The sequence below is a fragment of the Pimephales promelas genome, chromosome 25 (assembly GCF_988280905.1).
Source record: "Pimephales promelas chromosome 25, fPimPro1.hap1.1, whole genome shotgun sequence".
Taxonomy (NCBI): domain Eukaryota; kingdom Metazoa; phylum Chordata; class Actinopteri; order Cypriniformes; family Leuciscidae; genus Pimephales; species Pimephales promelas.
In genome coordinates, this window is record NC_142793.1 from 25,754,278 (window position 1) to 25,772,738 (window position 18,461).

Consider the following 18,461-nt stretch of genomic DNA (forward strand, 5'->3'; position numbering starts at 1 on the left):
TATATATATATAATTTATATATATATATATTATATGTATATATATATATACGATTATATATATATATAAATATATATAAAATATATTTATTAAAAAAAAAATATATATATATATATAACAGTAATGAGAATTTTAAATTTGAGGATAAAATAAATAGAAGTTTAAGGGTTAAATATGCTTAATTGTCAAGAAAAAATCACAATGCAAAAATCCAAAACAAATTGCGCATATTTTATTAACATCTGAAATATGACTCCGTACATTAAGTTGTGAGATTCGCTCATACGTTGAAACGATCCACCCTGAGCACAGAGAAGCGGCGACACGTCACACTCCAGATCATCGTCTAGTCGCGTCTCATTCAAGTATAGCGTTCATTTCCCAAAAAACATCTCCAAATGAGAGTTTCGTCATTCGATATTAAAACGAGTATATTGCACGATAGTGGAGAACGTACCATTGTCATCACTTGGCGATAATATTAACGGTACAAATACTTTTTTTTTCATACTATGCATCGACTTTCATACTAGTCAACTAAAAACCACGTGTTAAAAAACATGGAAGCCACAAAGATCTTCGTAAGGGGGACGCAACACTGAAAGCTGCACTTCACATGGCTTCAACAATGACATAAACACACAGTTCATTTGCTCCTGAGGCACAAAAGTAAAGACTCGGGTAAAGATCACAAACTGATTGTAGTGTTGAAACGTTGGCCCTTTCAGTGGTTGTCTGTTTTAGTTTTACTTTAAAAATAGTTGCGTATCTTAAGACTGCATTATTCCCAACCGGCAGGAACCAGCCTGACGCTACAGGGATAAACATATTCTACTTTTAATGCGCCATATAATTGTGCATTAATGGCCGTATGGAGGTGCCACACACCAGCTTTAGTAAACAAACTACTGTCGTCAATCGATAGGCTTTTAGGGAGGCACCCTCATTAGTGTCTGGGTTTGTGACTGTGTGTTCAGATCATGTAGTTCTTCTTGAGCACCTCCAGATATTGTTGAGTGGCTCTGCTCACGGGGTCCGTCTGCTCTGGGGTCACGCTGAGGTTCAGGTTTGGAGAGCCGGAGGCCGAACCTACAGGAGACAAACGGGCAGAACCTCCTTCCAGCTCTCCTGTCACTGAGAGACAAAGAAGAGGACAGTTGAGTCCACATCACATGAGCACTGAGTAAATATGCAGCTCGTCTCTTCTCTGATGACGAGGGCGGGGCTATAACCTGTCACTCACGTGAGATCCACCAATAGCAAACCACAACCATCCATCTATTTATAATCAAGCCCCGCCTATTTGTTGTTATTCCAGGAGCCGTTTTATTTGGATATACGTCACAATTAGGCTATCGAAACCTCACGATATTTACCCTTGTGCATCCTTATGGACATTTTTGTCCTTTTCAGTTTTGTTTTTTTTGATCACTTTGCCTGTGTTAAAGCTAACTGCAAAAAACTTGCCACAGGTGTGTATTTTTATTGGAATTTTACTATTTCACCGTCATTTTCTTTAAAAAAAATATTTTTTGCATTAGGTACAAAAAATACTCCCTCTCAGCACCTTTTGGACAAAAATGTCCCCATTGAAACCCATTAAAACTGCCGTTTTTAATCCCCGGTTCAGTTACTATAAAATTATGCAATGTTTGTTAAGAGGCTTTCATTCTGATGGCAAGGCTTTACTATTTTTTATCAGATGGTGCCATTTTTTTTTTTTTTTAAGTTTGGCCTATAAACAAATATCGCTTTATTCCTGTTTTCTGGTTCGGCATATTATAGAGCCAACTGGATAAATTATGCAACGATATTTGTGTGGGTGTGTTGGTATGGATGTCAGAGTGTGGTTAGTATGTGTGTTATTAAAAAATATGTGTGTGTTTGTAATACTGAGAGAGAAAAACTGCAATCACTGTGAGCTCCAGTGGGGTTTTGCTGCCACCCAATGGGGAAAATATGTTACTACGCCCAAACAAACTGTTACCGAAAGCTCATTTTTTGAGATATCATCCTCAAATTTGGAACACAACCTACTTAGATTTATGGCTTTGATTTTATTGCAGTTTTGAGTTCAACCTGATTTATAAAATATATATTTTATGTAAAATATTTGTTATAAATAATTTTCATAAACTTATACCTATATAACTTTTTTTGGATTTACTTATTATTATTTTTTTTACTTCAGCAATAATCTGCAAAGGGTCTTCTTTAAAATGATACCAAAGTCTGTGCTCTAAAGCGTCACATTTTTATGACAGTTTTTTGACAGGTCTTTTTACCTATGTGTAACTTTTTTTAATTGATGCACAAGGCTTAAGGATATTTTGTTGTAATAAGGATGATGACTCACCGTAGTCCAGCTCCTTCGAGATATTCTTCTCCAGCTCTGTCTGCATCTGTAACAGGAACACTTCTAACTTCATCTCATCAAACACACACGTCCTAAAACTAGTAATAGGAATAGTCTAATTAGCATTTATTTGATGAAAAACACAATAAAACAACCATTTTAAATTGTAATAATATTACTATGTGAATATATGTTAAAGTGTAATTTATTCCTGTGATCAAAGCTGAATTTTCAGCATCATTACTCCAGTGTCACATGATCCCTCAGAAGAAATCACGATAATATAACCCCAGCTAGCGATGTAATCATTATGAATTTGATTAGTATAATATTAAATAAAGATGCTGAACTGAATCATTCACAGGGATATTAGTAAAAGAAATGAGGGTTCAGACCTGAGAATAGCAGAACATGTTAGATCTAATTTAAATATATTGGATATTTCATTAGTATGAATATTGTATGCACACAGTACGTCAATTTATGTCAAAAGTTTGTAAGCACACTGCACAGAATACGGTATCCCACAATGCAACGCTCTTGACTTTACCTTGCATTTCCAGTGCGGTAAAAGAACTAAAACTAATATCACCTGATCCACGTCCTAACACACGTCCTAAAACTAGTAATCGGAATAGTCCAATTAGTCTGAAAGTTTGGGGTTTTAATCCAGCATTTTGCATTTTAATTCTGTCATTTTAATGCATTTTAATTCCTGCATTTTAATTCTGTCATTTTGCATTGTATTGTTGGTTTTTTTTGGTTTTTTTAGTGTTATTTTGGAAAGCACTTTGGTTCACCTTGAAAAAGGGATGTAAAGGGCTGTATAAATAAATATTGATTGATTGATTGATCCAATCTAACCGTCAAAAGTTGCAATATTTTTACACGAAATAAGAAAAAAAAAATTTTTATAACTATAATGAGGTCATATGAAAACAATGTAGCGTTCAACAATATTTTCAATGTTGCACACAGCGAAATAATAGTACAATGCATAATAATACCCATTGTATTTCATTCTGATACAGTGTTATCTACTCCCATTAAAAGCAGGTGTGTGTGTGTGTGGTGTGTGTGTTCTGATAGCACACAGCTACACACCTGCTCAGGTATCAGGCTGCAGAGAGGACAGGTGAGAAACAGACTTTTGAGCTAGAAGCTGAAGATATCAGAGACACAAGAGGTCATGAGTCCAGACAGCAGGAGAGACGGGCGAGGAGGTTATTCGGTACGTTTAAGAAGGGAGAGATAGTGGAAGGAGAAAACATGTCATTGTCCAGTTCGAAACGGCGGCTCTTCTGAGTATTAGATCACGGTTTGAGTTGAATGGTGTCTTAAGCCGGGTGCACACTGTGTGATTTTGGCCACGATTTTCCCGTCTGAGACAAATTTGACGAATCCTAAAAGATTCCTGTGATCCTAAGCTAAAGTATGACATGTACGACCGTCAAAATGTCTGTTTTTCAAGACAAGCCTCTTTGAGTTCTCTTTGTAGCTGAACGCATCATTGATTAATGATGTAAAACAGTCGTACAGCCTGACATTAAAGGATTAGTTCACTTTTGAAAAAACTTTAGCTGATAATTTACTCTCCCCCGTGTCATCCAAGATGTCCATGTCTTTCTTTCTTCAGTCGAAAAGAAATTAAGTTTTTTTTTTCTCCATATACTGGACTTCAATGGGGTCCAAACGGTTCAAGGTCCAAATGAGAGTTTCAGTGCAGCTTCAAATGTCTTTAAACGACACCAGACGATGAATAAGGGTCTTATCATGCGAAACGATCGGTTATTTCAAAACTTATTCCAAAAATGTAACTTTTCTAAGGACAAATGCTAGCCTTTCTCCATTCGTTCAAAAGGTCACGGGCGACGTAGCCGGAAGTACAGAGTCAGTGTTTACAAGTTGAACGCATAGGTTGAACGTGCAAACTAACTCAAACGCTGTTTACAAAAAAAGGAATTAAAAGGTAAAACAACGATGTCGGACGATTTTGATTCTGTACTTCCGGCTACGTCGCCCGTGACCTTTTGAACGTAATTACGTATTACGTGACGTTGCAAACGCGCCTCACAGAATAGAGCAAGGCTAGCATTTGTCCTTATAAAAGTTACATTTTTGGAATAAGTTTTGAAATAAGTGATCGTTTCGCTTGATAAGACCCTTATTCATCGTCTGGTGTCGTTTACAGACATTTGAACAGTTTGCACTGAAACTCTCATTTGGACCTTGAACCGTTTGGTCCCCATTGAAGTCCATTATATGGAGAAAAATCCTGGAATGTTTTCATCAAAAAACTTAATTTCTTTTCGACTGAAGAAAGAAAGACATGGACATCTTGGATGACACGGGGGTGAGTAAATTATCAGCAAAAGTGTGACATGCTTTATGCCGAGGATCGTGTTTGACTATAATGACTCGCACAGTGTGCACTCGGCTTAAAGGAGAAATGAAATGAGTTGATGAGCGCTAACCTTCGCCAGGTAGGCCTCGACGCGGTTGCTCTGGGATTCTCCTACTGTCCCCAGCAGAGGGCTCCCCAGGCCCAGACTCCTGTTCAGGGGCCCCAGAGAGGCTCCGTACGCCCCCAGAGACGCCACATCGAGGGCGGGGCCTCCCAGACTGCCGTTCACCAAACTGCTGGTGAGCAGAGACTTGCTGCGCTGCCTCTCGCTCAGGAGTTTAGTGTTGGCCTCCGCTAACCGCTCGTTTGACCTGCACATGATCATCACAAAAACACAGAAATACATAAACCAACTGAATAAAAACAAAGAGCTGCCTATTCTATGATTACTAATATTTACTACGGCTGATTAAAATAATAATAAAAATAAAATATATATAGTGATTCATTCGTTTTTAGTTTTAGCTTTTACTTGGTAAATGTATGATGATTTCCTGCACCTTCCTTGATATGCTTTGAAATAATATTTATTAATTAGTTACTATTTTTTATTATTTTAAGCTTCACTTATTACATTTTTCATAATTTTCTGCTCTTTTCTTGACACACACACACGTATATTTGCATTTATTATTTTTAGTTTTACTTGGTAAAGATATTCTGCACATCCCTTTGAAATAATTCATATTTATTTATGCATTTGTTTGTTTATTCAAACTGAAATCGTTTTTGAGAATGTGTTATAGTAGGTTGGAAACTACCTTTTTTATAATCTGCTGCGCTGCTTTCCATTTTTCTGTTGTTGCATGTTGATGGTGGTAGTACTGTACTCTAAATTGTGTGTTGTAATGCAAATTTAAATGTGGTGTCACTGATGTATTTTTGTTCTGAGAAGTCGAAGACAAATTTCCACTAAGGTGGACAATAAAGTCTAATAATAATAATAATTTGTTTACTGATTGTTTATTGTTAGGTAAATTTAAATGTTCTCCATTGATATGCTTTGAAATAATACATTACCATTGAACTCTTTTTGTGTGTGTGTGTGTGTGTGTGTGTGTGTGGTTAATGTAACTAAATTAAATTGTTGAATCTCATAACGTGATTGAGCTGTTATTATAATTAAGACAAAAGTTTATAAACGATAGGACAGACTCCCATCATGCCTCTCACCTCTCCAGTTTGGAGGCGAGACTCTTGCGCAGGCGCAGCTCTTCGCTGTACAGCTGTCTGTAGCGCTCCAGCTCGGTGCGACTGGAGTCTCTCTGAGTCAGACTGTCCTGCTGGACGCTGCGTGTGCGACTGACCTCTCCCTCCAGATCCTTGATGCGCTGCTCCAGCTGAGCGCGCTGACTGGCCTCATTCACAGCTTTCATCTGCTCCAGAGCCTCCTGGGACGCCGCCTGCGTCTGACGAGTCAAACACACACACAATTTACTATAAAAATTATCGTTTTATATTCCAGAAAAATATATTATTATAAACTAATTCGATAATAATAAATAATACAGGTACAATTCTGCCTGCATCTGACCTTTATAATAAACATTAATAAATGATTATACTTAACTTTATAAAATAATTCATAATAAAAACAGCAAACAATATAATAAATAATACAAATTATAATAAACTAAATAAAATTCCATCTGTGTCTGAAAATAGTAAAGAAATAGTCTAAAACTTTATATAAAGATATTCTTAATCAAACATTTTATTTTCAAGACAATAAAAAAAATTAAATAAACAAAAAAATGTAACTAAATAAAATTCCATCTGTGTCTGAAGATGAAGTTTTAGACTGTATTTTCCTATCTTAAGACATGATTTTTTGTTTATTTTATTTATTATATTTTAAGTTTCTTTTTTTAATTGACTTGAAAATAAAATGTTTAATAAGAAAATTCTAATTATGAAGTTTTAGACTGTATTTTTCTATTAAACATTTTATTTTCAAGACAATAAAAAAATTAACTTAAAATATAATAAATAAAAAAAAACAACAAAAAAAACAAAACAATATAATGAATAACAAAAAAAACTAAATAAAATTCCACCTGTGTCTGAAGATAGAAAAATACAGTCTAAAACTTTATATAATAAGAATTTTTTTTATTAAACATTTTATTTTCAAGACAATAAAAAATACAAATAAAATAATCTTAAAATATAATAAATAAAATATGAATTAATAAAATTCCACCTATGTCTGAAGATATGAAAAATACAGTCTAAAACTTTATATAATTAGAAATTTTAAGTCAATAAAAAATAAAAATGAAAATAATCTTAAAATATAATAAATAAAATAAAATAAAACAAAACAAAACTTTGGACGAACTGCACGGTGCCTGCCGAGTCTCTGGTCTCCGTAGTGTACCTGCAGGAAGAGGTTGACCTCCTCCAGCTTGTGTCGGATCTCGTGTCGGGCTCTCTCCTCGGTCTCCCTGCGGTACTGCTCGGCCTGGCTCTGGTCCATCACTCCGGCCTCCAGCTGCCTGCGCAGACCGGCCACCTCCTCCTCCAGCTGCCTCCTGCTGCGCTCCGTCTGCTCGTGGCTTCGGCTCAGGCTCTTCACAGACGCCAGCTTCTCCTTCAGCTGCCGGTTCACCTCCTCCAGCCGGGAGCAGCGAGACGCCTCGCGCTCGTACTGAGACTGGAGCTCGTCCATCTGGCAGAAAAGATAAAAGGTTCAATGGAGATTGCATACTTAAAATAACAAATAAAGCTCCTTGCACACTGAGGCTCTGAACCTTTTAAATGCTTGCTATAAAAACGCAGAAAACTGAACGCGATCTGAATTTCGGACTCAAGGACCGTAAGGCTGTAAAAGACTGTACCCGAGTCTTCATTCTGCTGGAAGCGCTCTCTGCCTCCAGGCGGTGGCTCGCGTCTGCTCTGAAGCTGACCAGAGGAGAGTCCAGCTGTCCAGCGCCCTGTTCACGCAGATGTTTCTTAGCCGTCTTCAACAGAGTCTTCAACCTGACACACACAGTGAGATACGATCAATACCCACACTTTCTCTAAACTATTAAAAAGGGTCAGAAATAAAATAAAAATTATTAGATGAACAAGTTATATTTAAGTATCTTTTAGAAACGTTGGTTTAGCAACTAACCGAAATAAAAAGCATTTAATTATTAAAAGTAAAATATAAGCTAATCATTATATATTAGAATTTTTTTATACTATAAAAAAAATACTATGATAGTATATAAATAATACTAAAATAACACTTTTTTAGCATGTATTGAAGTCAATAAAAGCTTGAGATGTCAGCCTGGCCATATTAATAATAATATATATATATTAAAGGTCAACATAAATTATTTAAATTGTTTGCTTGTTTACTTATTTATATATATTTTAGTTTTAAAACTACAATTATTGTAGTTTTAGTTTTAAAATATACAAGTTTTTAGTTTTAAAATATACAATTATAAAACTACAATTATTAAAACTAAAATATAAGCTAATCATTATATATTAGATGTTTTTTTTTAATTGAATAAATACTATGAATGTACTTTTTAAAGAAATTGTCATCTTTTAATGTTCACAACAAAATGCTTCAGATGTTTTATTCTTCTTTTATTGAAAGTGTGTTGGCCTTCTGCATCATCTGCTGGTTTGGAAATGCTACTGAGGCACAGAAGAAGTCTGTAAGGAAAACAGTAACACTGGCCAGTAAACTATTAGGGATCACGTTACCAAGTGTGGAATGCATTTACAGGGAAAGAGTAATGAACAAGGCAAAAACCATTGTGGGAGACAAGAGGCACCCTCTTGCCTCTTCATTCGAACTACTGCCTTCTAGGCGACGGTACTGCCTCCCTCTATTCACTAAAAATAGATCAAAGTCTTCATTTGTGCCTCAAGCAATTAAGCTTTTAAATAGCTAAGTTACATAGGTATAGGATACTCAGCTGGTCTGGTATTGCTTAAATCAAATAGGTAGTTAATAAGTGTAGGGTATGTGGAATTATGGGCTAAGTGTAGTAGTATGTGTCTTTGTATTTTTTCTTTTATTTATTTATTTTTGTGTGTGTGTATGATGTATGTCGTATGTATGTTGAAATGCCTACTTGATTGCTATGCAAACAAATTTCCTCACGAGGACAAATAAATGTACTTACTATGATAGTATATAAATAATACTGAAATAACACTTTTCAGCATGTATTGAAGTCAATAAAAGCTTGAGATGTCAGCCTAGCCATATAAATAATAATATATATATTAAAGTCAACATAAATAATTTAAATTGTTTGCTTGTTTACTTATTTATATATTTTTAGTTTGACGTTGTAAATGTATGATCATTTTTTGCTGCCTCTTGATATGCTTTGAAATAATTAATTGCCATTTAACTGTTTTTTGTTTTTTATTGGTAAATGCAACTAAAATCAATAAAATCTCACAATGTGATCGAGCGGAGATAAACAATTTGTTTTTCAGATGACATCCCCAAATCCTTTAACTCTTGAACTCATCTCATCCAACTGTCCGCCATGTACACTGTAAAAAAATGTTGTTGGTTTAACTTAAAAAAGTAAGTAACCTGGTTGCCGTAAAATTTTAAGTGGATTGAACTGGAAAAAGTGAGTTAATACAATGAAGGAGATTAATTTAATCATCAGAAACTCAAAATAATATGTTATCTCAACTAAAAAAATGATTTAAGTTGATTTGACAGAAGAAAAAATGTTGTGATAACAAATCTTGAAAATATTTTTTTTACGGTGTAGAGAATTTTTCACCACCAAATCAATTAAAATCATTAATATGAACACTTGAAAGTACATCTCTATGGCACTACTGAATGGTCATCACTGAATTAAACAAATATAAGATGTGTGCTCGCAGGTAAAAAGCATTGATCTCACACATTTGCAAGCAGGAGGATCCGCGTAGCCGGCTTCTCTATGTACTCAAACACATCTACAGGTGTAGAGCTGCAGCGGTCGGGGTTAAAGGTTAAAGGGTCACCTGTACATTTCTTTCTGAAGGTCTGTGTTTCTCTTCATCTCCTGCTCCAAACGCGTGTCCACAGACTTCTTATGCTCGGCTAGTTTTTTGGCCTTTTTCTTCTCGAGCTCCACCTGAAACACACAGAGTGTTAGACTTAAATCTTAATAAAAGGCAGAAATCTTAATTGTGGGGTCAACATGACATGAAATACCCTATTTATACACTACTTTTTAAAAGTTTGGGGGTCAGTAAGATTTTTTTTTAATACTTTTGAAACTCTTCTGCTCACCAAGGCTGCATTTATTTGATCAAAAATATTGTCAAATAGTATAAAAGATTTAAAATAACTTTTCTATTTGAATATATGTTAAAATGTAATATATTCCTGTGATCAAAGCTGCATTTTCAGATCCTCCAGAAATCATTCTAATAGTCTGATTTGATGCATTTCTGATTATGTTGAAAACAGCTGTGCTGCTTCATATTTATGTAGAAACATTTACTTTCAGCATTTATTTAAAATATTTTGTAACATTATAAATGTGTTTACTGTCACTTTTAATCAACCGAATGCATCTTTGCTTAATAAAAGAATATTATATATATTTTAGGGCTGTGCAAAAATTAATCGCGATTAATCGCATCCAAAATAAAAGTGTGTGTTTACATAATATATTTGTGTGTGCTGTATATAATTATTTTGTATATCTAAATACACACATGCATGTATATATTTAAGAAAATGTGTTATTCATATATAAAATATTTATATTTATATAATATAGATTATGTATTTTTATATATATATACAGAATTTAAGTAACAATTCAAATAATTCTTAAATTTATACAAATAATGCGCAAAATATATGCATATAATAATTCTTTGTGCAAATAATTCTTAAATATATACATGCATGCATAGGTATTTATTTATACAAAATAATTATATACAGCACACAAAAATATATTATGTAAACACAGACTTTTATTTTGGATGCGATTAATCGCAATTAATTTTTGCACTGCCCTAATATATTTCAAACTAAAACAACAAACAAAATCAAGGGCATGTTACATGTAAATCATCTATTTCCATGTGCTAACTGAGCTTTTTTGATTGTGTCACTAAACATTAAGCAGCTCGTAAACATGCAGACTTATTTTAATAAAAAATATCAGGTGTCAAGTAACACATTTTGGACGGGCATTATTATTATTTGGATGGACCTGATTGGTCAGTTCTCCTTTCTCTCTCTCCAGCTCAGAGAGGCGGAGTCCCAGTCGTGAGCGGCCCTTTAGCTCCTCCTCCCACAGAGTTTGTGAGTCCTGGGCATTATGGGATAGCACACTCTGCTTCTGCACCTGGAGAGGAGGACCACAATAAACAAACAGTTGTTATAATATATTCCTTTAGATCCATGTGACACACGTTTGTTATGAAGTGTACCTCTCGGTTAAGTTGTTCTTCTAGCGTCATCTTACTGCTCTGCAGGTTCGTGACGAGATCTTCCAAACGATTCCTGACCTGAGAACATCACACAGGGTCAATACGCAACAGGATCTCGCCGACGAGTTAACTACTTCATGCAGATCTAGATCTACTTCTAATCTTAGCACTTTAGATCCCAGAAACCAGAAATAGAAAATGAAATGTAAGTCGAATCAAATCTGCAAAAAGACCACCACCGAAACAGAGAAAATACCCGACTAGAGAAAAGCAATACAGTCACTTGTTTCTTGTTCATTTCAAGTGTAAATCACAGTAAGATTTGAGGACTAGAAGAGAAAAACAATCAATAAAGGGAATTGCTAGAAGTTTGATACCAACCCCTTCTCCAGGTGATGAGCCTGCTAGCTGTGAAAACAGTGACTATACCATCAGTTTACATGAAATCTCCTCTCCGAATGACTCACATGTACAGTCGCCTCATTCCTGCCCTGATCAGGGTTCATCTAAAGCCGAATGTGAAGCTCAGATGACTTAACGAGGTTCTGGCAGGATTAATGTCTAAATCTAACATCATCCGTTGAGTCAGGACACTTGTGCTTCACGAACTAGACACATGACCACTAACTAAACGCTATATTTGAGGGAACTCACCACAGCCCCGTCCTGAACGCCCTTCTGTAGCGCTTCGATGCGGTTGCTCTGCTGTTTGGTCGTGGCCTCCAGTCTGGCATTCTCGATCTCTAACCTGAGGAGACGTCATCATCTCAACTACTTTCAGCCATAAATGATCAGTTAGATTAGCAGCCGTTTAGTTGATGAGGGAACAGAATTTTTCGTTTGAATGCATGATTACAATTTCTTAATAATATGCTATAAATATTTAAATAAGAACATAAATATATACATATAATATTTAAATAATTGATTGCATAATATTATAATTAAATATAAGTAAGAATAAGTAAATATGAATATACAATATATATATATATATATACTGTATACACAATCAATTTATATGAATTTCCTTTATTATTCATATACAGTAACTTTATGTAATCAAATTACACAATATGTAAATACTATTATAAATATATTCTTATTTATATAACATTCATATTTAACAACTTAATATTATGCAATAAATTACTATATAAGTAAGTATATATACACTCTAAAAAATGCTGGGTTGTTTTAACCCAATTTTGGGGCAAATTTTGACAAACCCAGCAGTTGGGTTAAATTTATGAATTGCATTGTCCATATTTGACCCAAAATTGGGTAAAAACAACCCAGCATTTTTTTAGAGTGTATATATATATATATTTATACCATGGTCTGGGTGAATACTCGATTCTGATTGGCTGCAGGGTGTCCGTTAAAAAGTGATAGAGGACACCTAGTAAAGTAGTTCTGGTAAAACTGCCTGTTTACCATTCGAAATGAATAAATAAATGCGCTGCCTACAACGGCTGTGAGTAACCATAGCAACAGGCAGTCACATGCTCTATCATCTAACGTTAGATATTATAGCCTAATACAACAATGAGCGACTTCGTGCTATTTCTTTTAACATTTATGGAGAATATGGCAACTTTGACGACTGGTATGCTGCTGAAGAAAGAAAAAATGTAAATAAAACGGAGAAAATTACACCGCTGCTGCTCTGCTCCATTGAACTCTATTGGTAACGACGTAACTTGCGACCATAGTTGGATAACGATGCTTTCGGGAAACGCACCCCTGAATGAGACCCTGCGGGAGTTTTACGCAGCTGTCCAGACAACCAAGGCAGGAGAAGGCTGAACGTTACAGCGTTTCAAGCCTAAGGAGCCTGAGGCAAATGACCCTCTCTTTGATCTGATTAATTTATTGCCCTCTATAACGTTAAGCGCAAATCGCTGGAGATCAGAGCTAATTGTTTTCTTATTGTTGTTTGATTAATTGTTTTATGTGTAATAAAAAAAAAAAACTATGCCTACCTTTGTGTTTCATGAAAAAAAAAATGCATTTGTGAACCTGAAGGGATACGAGCTAAGCGGACTATATCTCCGGTTGCTAAATAAACAGTCAGGCAGGCAAGTTATTATTTGTAAAAACTAGATTTAGCCTAATTAAAATATAAACTAATGTTTTATTTGGCAAGTGACCATGGTATAAGCGGGTTAATGCCCTCCGAGGTGTCCATTGTCAGGTTTTAATGGACTTCGGCGGAGGCAACCGTCCTCCGCTGCGCGTCGGCCGGTTTACGCCTCGCCGTCGTCCATTAAAACCTGACAATGGACACCTCGTCGGGCATTAACCCTTACATATACACACACACATTCATATAATATTTATATTATTTCATACATTATTCATATACGATAACTTTCAATTGTACAATAAATCAACATTATTAAACTTAAATCATGTGTTATGTTGAAGTTCCAAATAAAGTGACTGTTTTTTGACCCTGATTACGGCCCCGATCACACCAAACGCGTATTTGCAGTGAGATTGCGTTTTTATTGCAATTTGCCTGTTTTGAATTGTTTTCCTATGGCAGCGAGCGTTCGCGTTTCCACTGTCCAATCGAATGAGTTGAGAGGCGGGGCTTCTGTTGTAGTAATGAAAGCTACAGTTGCTTTGAACGCCCGGAGAGTGCGATAATGGAGGAGAAACTTGTGGTGCTACACGGACCGTAAAGTAATCAGAAAGTAAAGTTGATAAAAGGCTGATTTGACGTTTACTTGACTTTGACTGACAGGGCCGCTGTTTCGATGTTTGCCTCGCAACATAAAATACGCAAGCAGTCATTCTGTGTGAACGGGGCAATACTTTGAAACTGAAAAGCGTGTTTGGTGTGATGGGGGCCTAACTGCACCTCTGCACCGCCTCCTCCAGCTGTCGAATGGTTTGCTCTTTGCCTGTAGAGGCAGACAGCGCCTCCTCTAGTTTCTGAGCGGTACTGCAGGCTTCTCGCTCCTTATCGTCCAGAGAGCTCTTCAGGTGGCTGATGCGTCTCTCGGCCTGGACGTACACTTCTTCAGACTCCTGCAGCTGGAATTGAACAAAAAGAAACAAATCAAACAAAAGGATTGAATAGCCTACATAAGAACCACATATATTTAATGAATGAATATGCGTGCAGAAAATAACGAATGAACATATGTTGTTCCTGAGACTCCAGTTACATACTGGTGGCTGGACAGTTTTCAGGAAGTAATGGGTACCTTGGCCTTCAATCGGTCCATGTCCTTGAGTGTGCGCGCCTTCTCTTCCTCAAGGTCGTTTCGGTACCGCGTGTTGACCTCCAGAGAGGCCTCACACATGGACAACTTCTTCAGACTGTCGGCCAGTTCCTGCTGCAGCTGTCGAATAGAGGTCTGCCGAAACACAACATACGTAGCTTCATTCTCTCATTGGATCATCTTCCTTTTACATTATATTACACTGGGTCTACACCAGATGTGTGTGCCATGTCGAGAAGTTGCTGTCAACATTTCAGGTGCCCATTCAGATTTATTTTGTGTCGCACTGCAGAGCCCTTCTGGCCATTTTGTTTGATTTATCTGTAAAAAAGTCATATGTTTCTTCTTGTAGATTTTTTTAAAATTATTATTATTGTCTTATTTGATACTTTTATATACAGCGCAGTACTGTTCAAAAGTTTAGGGTCACAAAGTTAGCTTTTATTTGATCGAAAATACAGTTATAAAACGGTGAAATATTATTGCAATTTTAAATGCCTGTTTCTATTTGAATATATTTAAAAGTGTAATTTATTCCTGTGAATTTTCAGCATCATTACTCCAGTCTTCAGTGTCAGAAATCATTCTAATATCTTAATAAATAATAGGATGTTTTGCTGCTTAATATTTTTTTTTTTTTTGCAGAAACTGCCGCATTTCTTTTCAGGATTCTTTGGTGAATAGAAAGTTCAAAAGAACAGCAATTATTTGAAATATTGAAAATATTATAAAATGTTGTTCCTGTCATTTAAATTTAATGCATCCTTTCTGAATAGAAGTAATACTTCAAATAACTTTTGAATGGTGCATATATTATATTATTAATGACTTAGTATAAGTACATTTTACTCATTTAATTATGTGTACAATTATTTTGCTACTATGCCAAATCAGTGTCATACCAATGAAAATCTGAAAATAAAGTTGGATTTCATTGAAATGTTTTTTTTTTCAGTGTTTCTGTCACTCTTCATAAAGGAAATGAATATGCATATTAATGGGCTATATGCACGCATAAGTTCCACATTTGACGCAAGGATGCTCTACTGTTTCCGGTTGGGGAGATTAAAGCGGCAGACCGATATTAGACATTTTCGAAACTATCGGTATCGGCAGTTATAATGACCGATAAATTAATATTTCAAAAATAAAATAAAAACGGACGAAACACGCTTGAACCATGTCATGAGTGTTGGAGTTGTATAGTTTGTCCACCAGAGGGCACTCTACACCGTTCCTGTCGGCAACACTCGTTGAGTTGGTCACGATACATACATTGCTTGAATAACAATTAAAAGATCATCCCCATCAGTTCTCTAAACTCAAATAAGCATGACAAAATTTGTGACTATCATGTCCAGTTTTGCTGCTGTTAAATAAGCCGAGAGTGAAGCAGAATTAGCTAGTAATAGTAACGTTACGTTGTTACAGTGTAGTTGACTGACTGTCCTTTTAACTTTTGACGATGTGACTGAAGTATTTCTTTAATAGCGCGCGACAGTTTTAGCAATGAGACGCATCATCTCTCCTCGCCCTGTTATATTGAAAATATAGCTAAATTGTTTCTTTTTAAAATGCATTAACATATTATTTTAGTTAAAACTCATAAACAACTACAAATAACTAATGTTAAGGAAATCTGTTAATGTCTTGTTGCACGTTTCTGAAAAAAAAAAATATCGGCCGATATATCGGATTTTAAAACCAAAAAATATTTGTATCGGTATCGGCCTTCAAAATCCTTTAATCGGACGGGCTCTAGTTTAGATGTAATTTTATATATAGTTATGTTTATTTAATATAATTTTAAAAAGAAGCATAAACACACTGAGGAGTGTCTGTTTGATCCGTTTTAGTGACTAACGTTTCTTTAGTATAACCATGGAGTATAAAACTCAATAGAAATTCTCGGTATTGCATTGGACCGCCGAGCATCGAGCCCATTGGCTTATTTAAAAAAGAAGCCGATCTCTGCTCCTCTACCTCTCTGTCAGCTTTCTCCTGCTCTAGCTTGTAGTTGTGCTCTCTCAGCTCGCCATTGGTCCTGGCCAGCTCTTTGCTCCTCTCCTCCACCAGTTGGACTCGCTCCTCTCCGTCTGCACGTAACTGGTTCAGCATTTCGGCGAAGTTTTGATGCACATCCGTTACAGCTTTGTCCTTGGCCGAGCCCTTGTTGAGCGCCTCCTCCAGCTGCTGTCGTAGCAGCGCAGCCTCGCTCTGAGCCTGGGCCAGACGCTCCTGCACGGCTTCCAGTTTGGCCGCGGCACGGCTTGACATCTCCCGTTCGCTCAGTGCCGTGGCCTCCTGTTCTTTGAGTTTGGCCTGGGCCTGCTCTTTCTCCCGGGCCAGAGTCTCCAACAGCACGGCCTTCTCCGCGATGGTCAGAGAGTTGCGATGACACTCGTTCTCCAGGCTGTTGGCGCGCGCCTCGGCCTTGCTGAGTTTCTGGGAGAGGGACTGGATGGTGTCCCGCTGGCTGCTGGCCTCAAAGATGTGTTTTTCCTGCGTGCGCTGATGCTCCTCACGGTCTCGCTGGAGCGTGCGCTCTGCGTCTGTGCGGGACGCCTGACATCTCTCGGCCTCCTGCAGCGCCCCCTGCAGTCGCGCCCTGCTCGCCTCGGCCTCGGCCTCCAGTTGCTGCCTCGCCTGCCTCTCGTGCTCCAGTTTAGCTGTGATCACTGAGCATTCGGCCTTCAGCGCGCCGAGCTGCCCGTTGTACTGGAACACGGTCTGGGCCAAGGCCTCCTCGCTCAGTTTCATGTCCCTGCGCGTGTCCTCCAGTCTCTCGCGCAGAGCGTCTCTCTCCTCCGCCAGCCGTGACTCTTCCTGCCGGCTGTGACACTGCAAGCGGTCCAGCTCGACCCGAGAGCCGTTCAGCTCATCCTGAAGGGCTCGGTTTTGCTGCATCAACTCTCGCTCGCGGTCCGACGCCTCTGTTAGCTGGGACATGGCCTGAGAACATCAGTATTGACACATTTTAGTATTGTTTTAAAACAGTATGTGGCTTGATTGCACTGGAGTGACACGGTGAGTTAATGCCTTAGTGCAGGTCATTAGGACAAAGCCTGAAAATCTGACCAATCACATGCCAGAAAACAGGATTAGATCTGCTGAATGCAATAAGTTCACTGCTTATATGTGGTAAACTTAATTCATATACACATATTTTATTAGATAAGGGAAGAGGGGAATTGTAATTTAAATATGAACAGCTCTCAGATTTTAGGCCTACATTGATCATATGTTCACAATTATTTTCATATTCTTCATAGAGCCAGACCGATATATCGGATATTATCGGCCGATATTAGGCATTTTCCAAACTATCGGTATCGGCAGTTATAATGGCCGATAAATGAATATTTCAACAATAAAATAAAAACGGACGAAACACGCTTGAACCATGTCATGAGTGTTGGAGTTGTATAGTTTGTCCACCAGAGGGCGCTCTACACCGTTCGGTAGAGTTGGTCACGAGACATACATTGCTTGAATAACAATTAAAAGATCATCCCCATCAGTTCTCTAAACTCAAATAAGCAGGACGAAATTTGTGACTATCATGTCCAGTTTTGCTGCTGTTAAATAAGCCGAGAGTGAAGCGGAATTAGCTAGAAATAATTTACGTTACGTTGTTACAGTGTCGTTGACTGACTGTCCTTTTAACTTTTGACAATGTGACAGAAGTATTTCTTTAATAGCGCGCGACAGTTTTAGCAATGAGACGCATCATCTCTCCTCGGCCTGTTATATTGAAAACGTATGTTTTACAATTAATTTGCAGTATGACGTCATCCATTGCTAAATTATGGCTCTTCATAGACTAGCTAACCACAAAGCTAGCTAATGCCACTATCATCAGTCTGTTCTGTTGTGACAATAAAAGAAACAAGTTTCTTTTTAAAATGCATTATCATATTATTTTAGTTAAAACTCATAAATAACTACAAAAAACTAATGTTAGGGAAATCTGTTAATGTTTTGTTGTGCGTTTCTGAAAAAGAATAAATAAATGAAAAAATATCGGCCGATATATCGGATTTCA

General features: G+C 36.9%; 1 protein-coding gene across 21 annotated transcripts in view; it reads right to left on the reverse strand.

Moving 5' to 3' along the window:
- Positions 1-210: 210 nt before the first annotated feature.
- LOC120472128 (alanine and arginine rich domain containing protein) overlaps positions 211-18,461 on the reverse strand; it is a 42,005-nt gene continuing 23,754 nt past the window's right edge. For 17 of the 21 annotated variants that reach the window (XM_089127896.1, XM_039662194.2, XM_089127889.1 and 14 more), the window contains 14 exons: positions 16,400-17,368; positions 14,399-14,551; positions 14,050-14,225; positions 11,835-11,928; positions 11,562-11,588; positions 11,181-11,258; positions 10,961-11,095; positions 9,750-9,862; positions 7,601-7,742; positions 7,141-7,431; positions 5,934-6,169; positions 4,831-5,071; positions 2,357-2,402; positions 211-1,134 (listed from right to left, as the gene is read on the reverse strand). In XM_089127896.1, coding sequence (XP_088984022.1) covers positions 974-1,134; positions 2,357-2,402; positions 4,831-5,071; positions 5,934-6,169; positions 7,141-7,431; positions 7,601-7,742; positions 9,750-9,862; positions 10,961-11,095; positions 11,181-11,258; positions 11,562-11,588; positions 11,835-11,928; positions 14,050-14,225; positions 14,399-14,551; positions 16,400-17,368 — 2,862 coding nt within the window. In that variant the 3' untranslated portion in view covers positions 211-973. The remainder of the gene's footprint in view (positions 1,135-2,356; positions 2,403-4,830; positions 5,072-5,933; positions 6,170-7,140; positions 7,432-7,600; positions 7,743-9,749; positions 9,863-10,960; positions 11,096-11,180; positions 11,259-11,561; positions 11,589-11,834; positions 11,929-14,049; positions 14,226-14,398; positions 14,552-16,399; positions 17,369-18,461) is intronic. The other 4 variants (XM_089127887.1, XM_089127885.1, XM_089127899.1 and 1 more) reach the window with 1 other exon arrangement.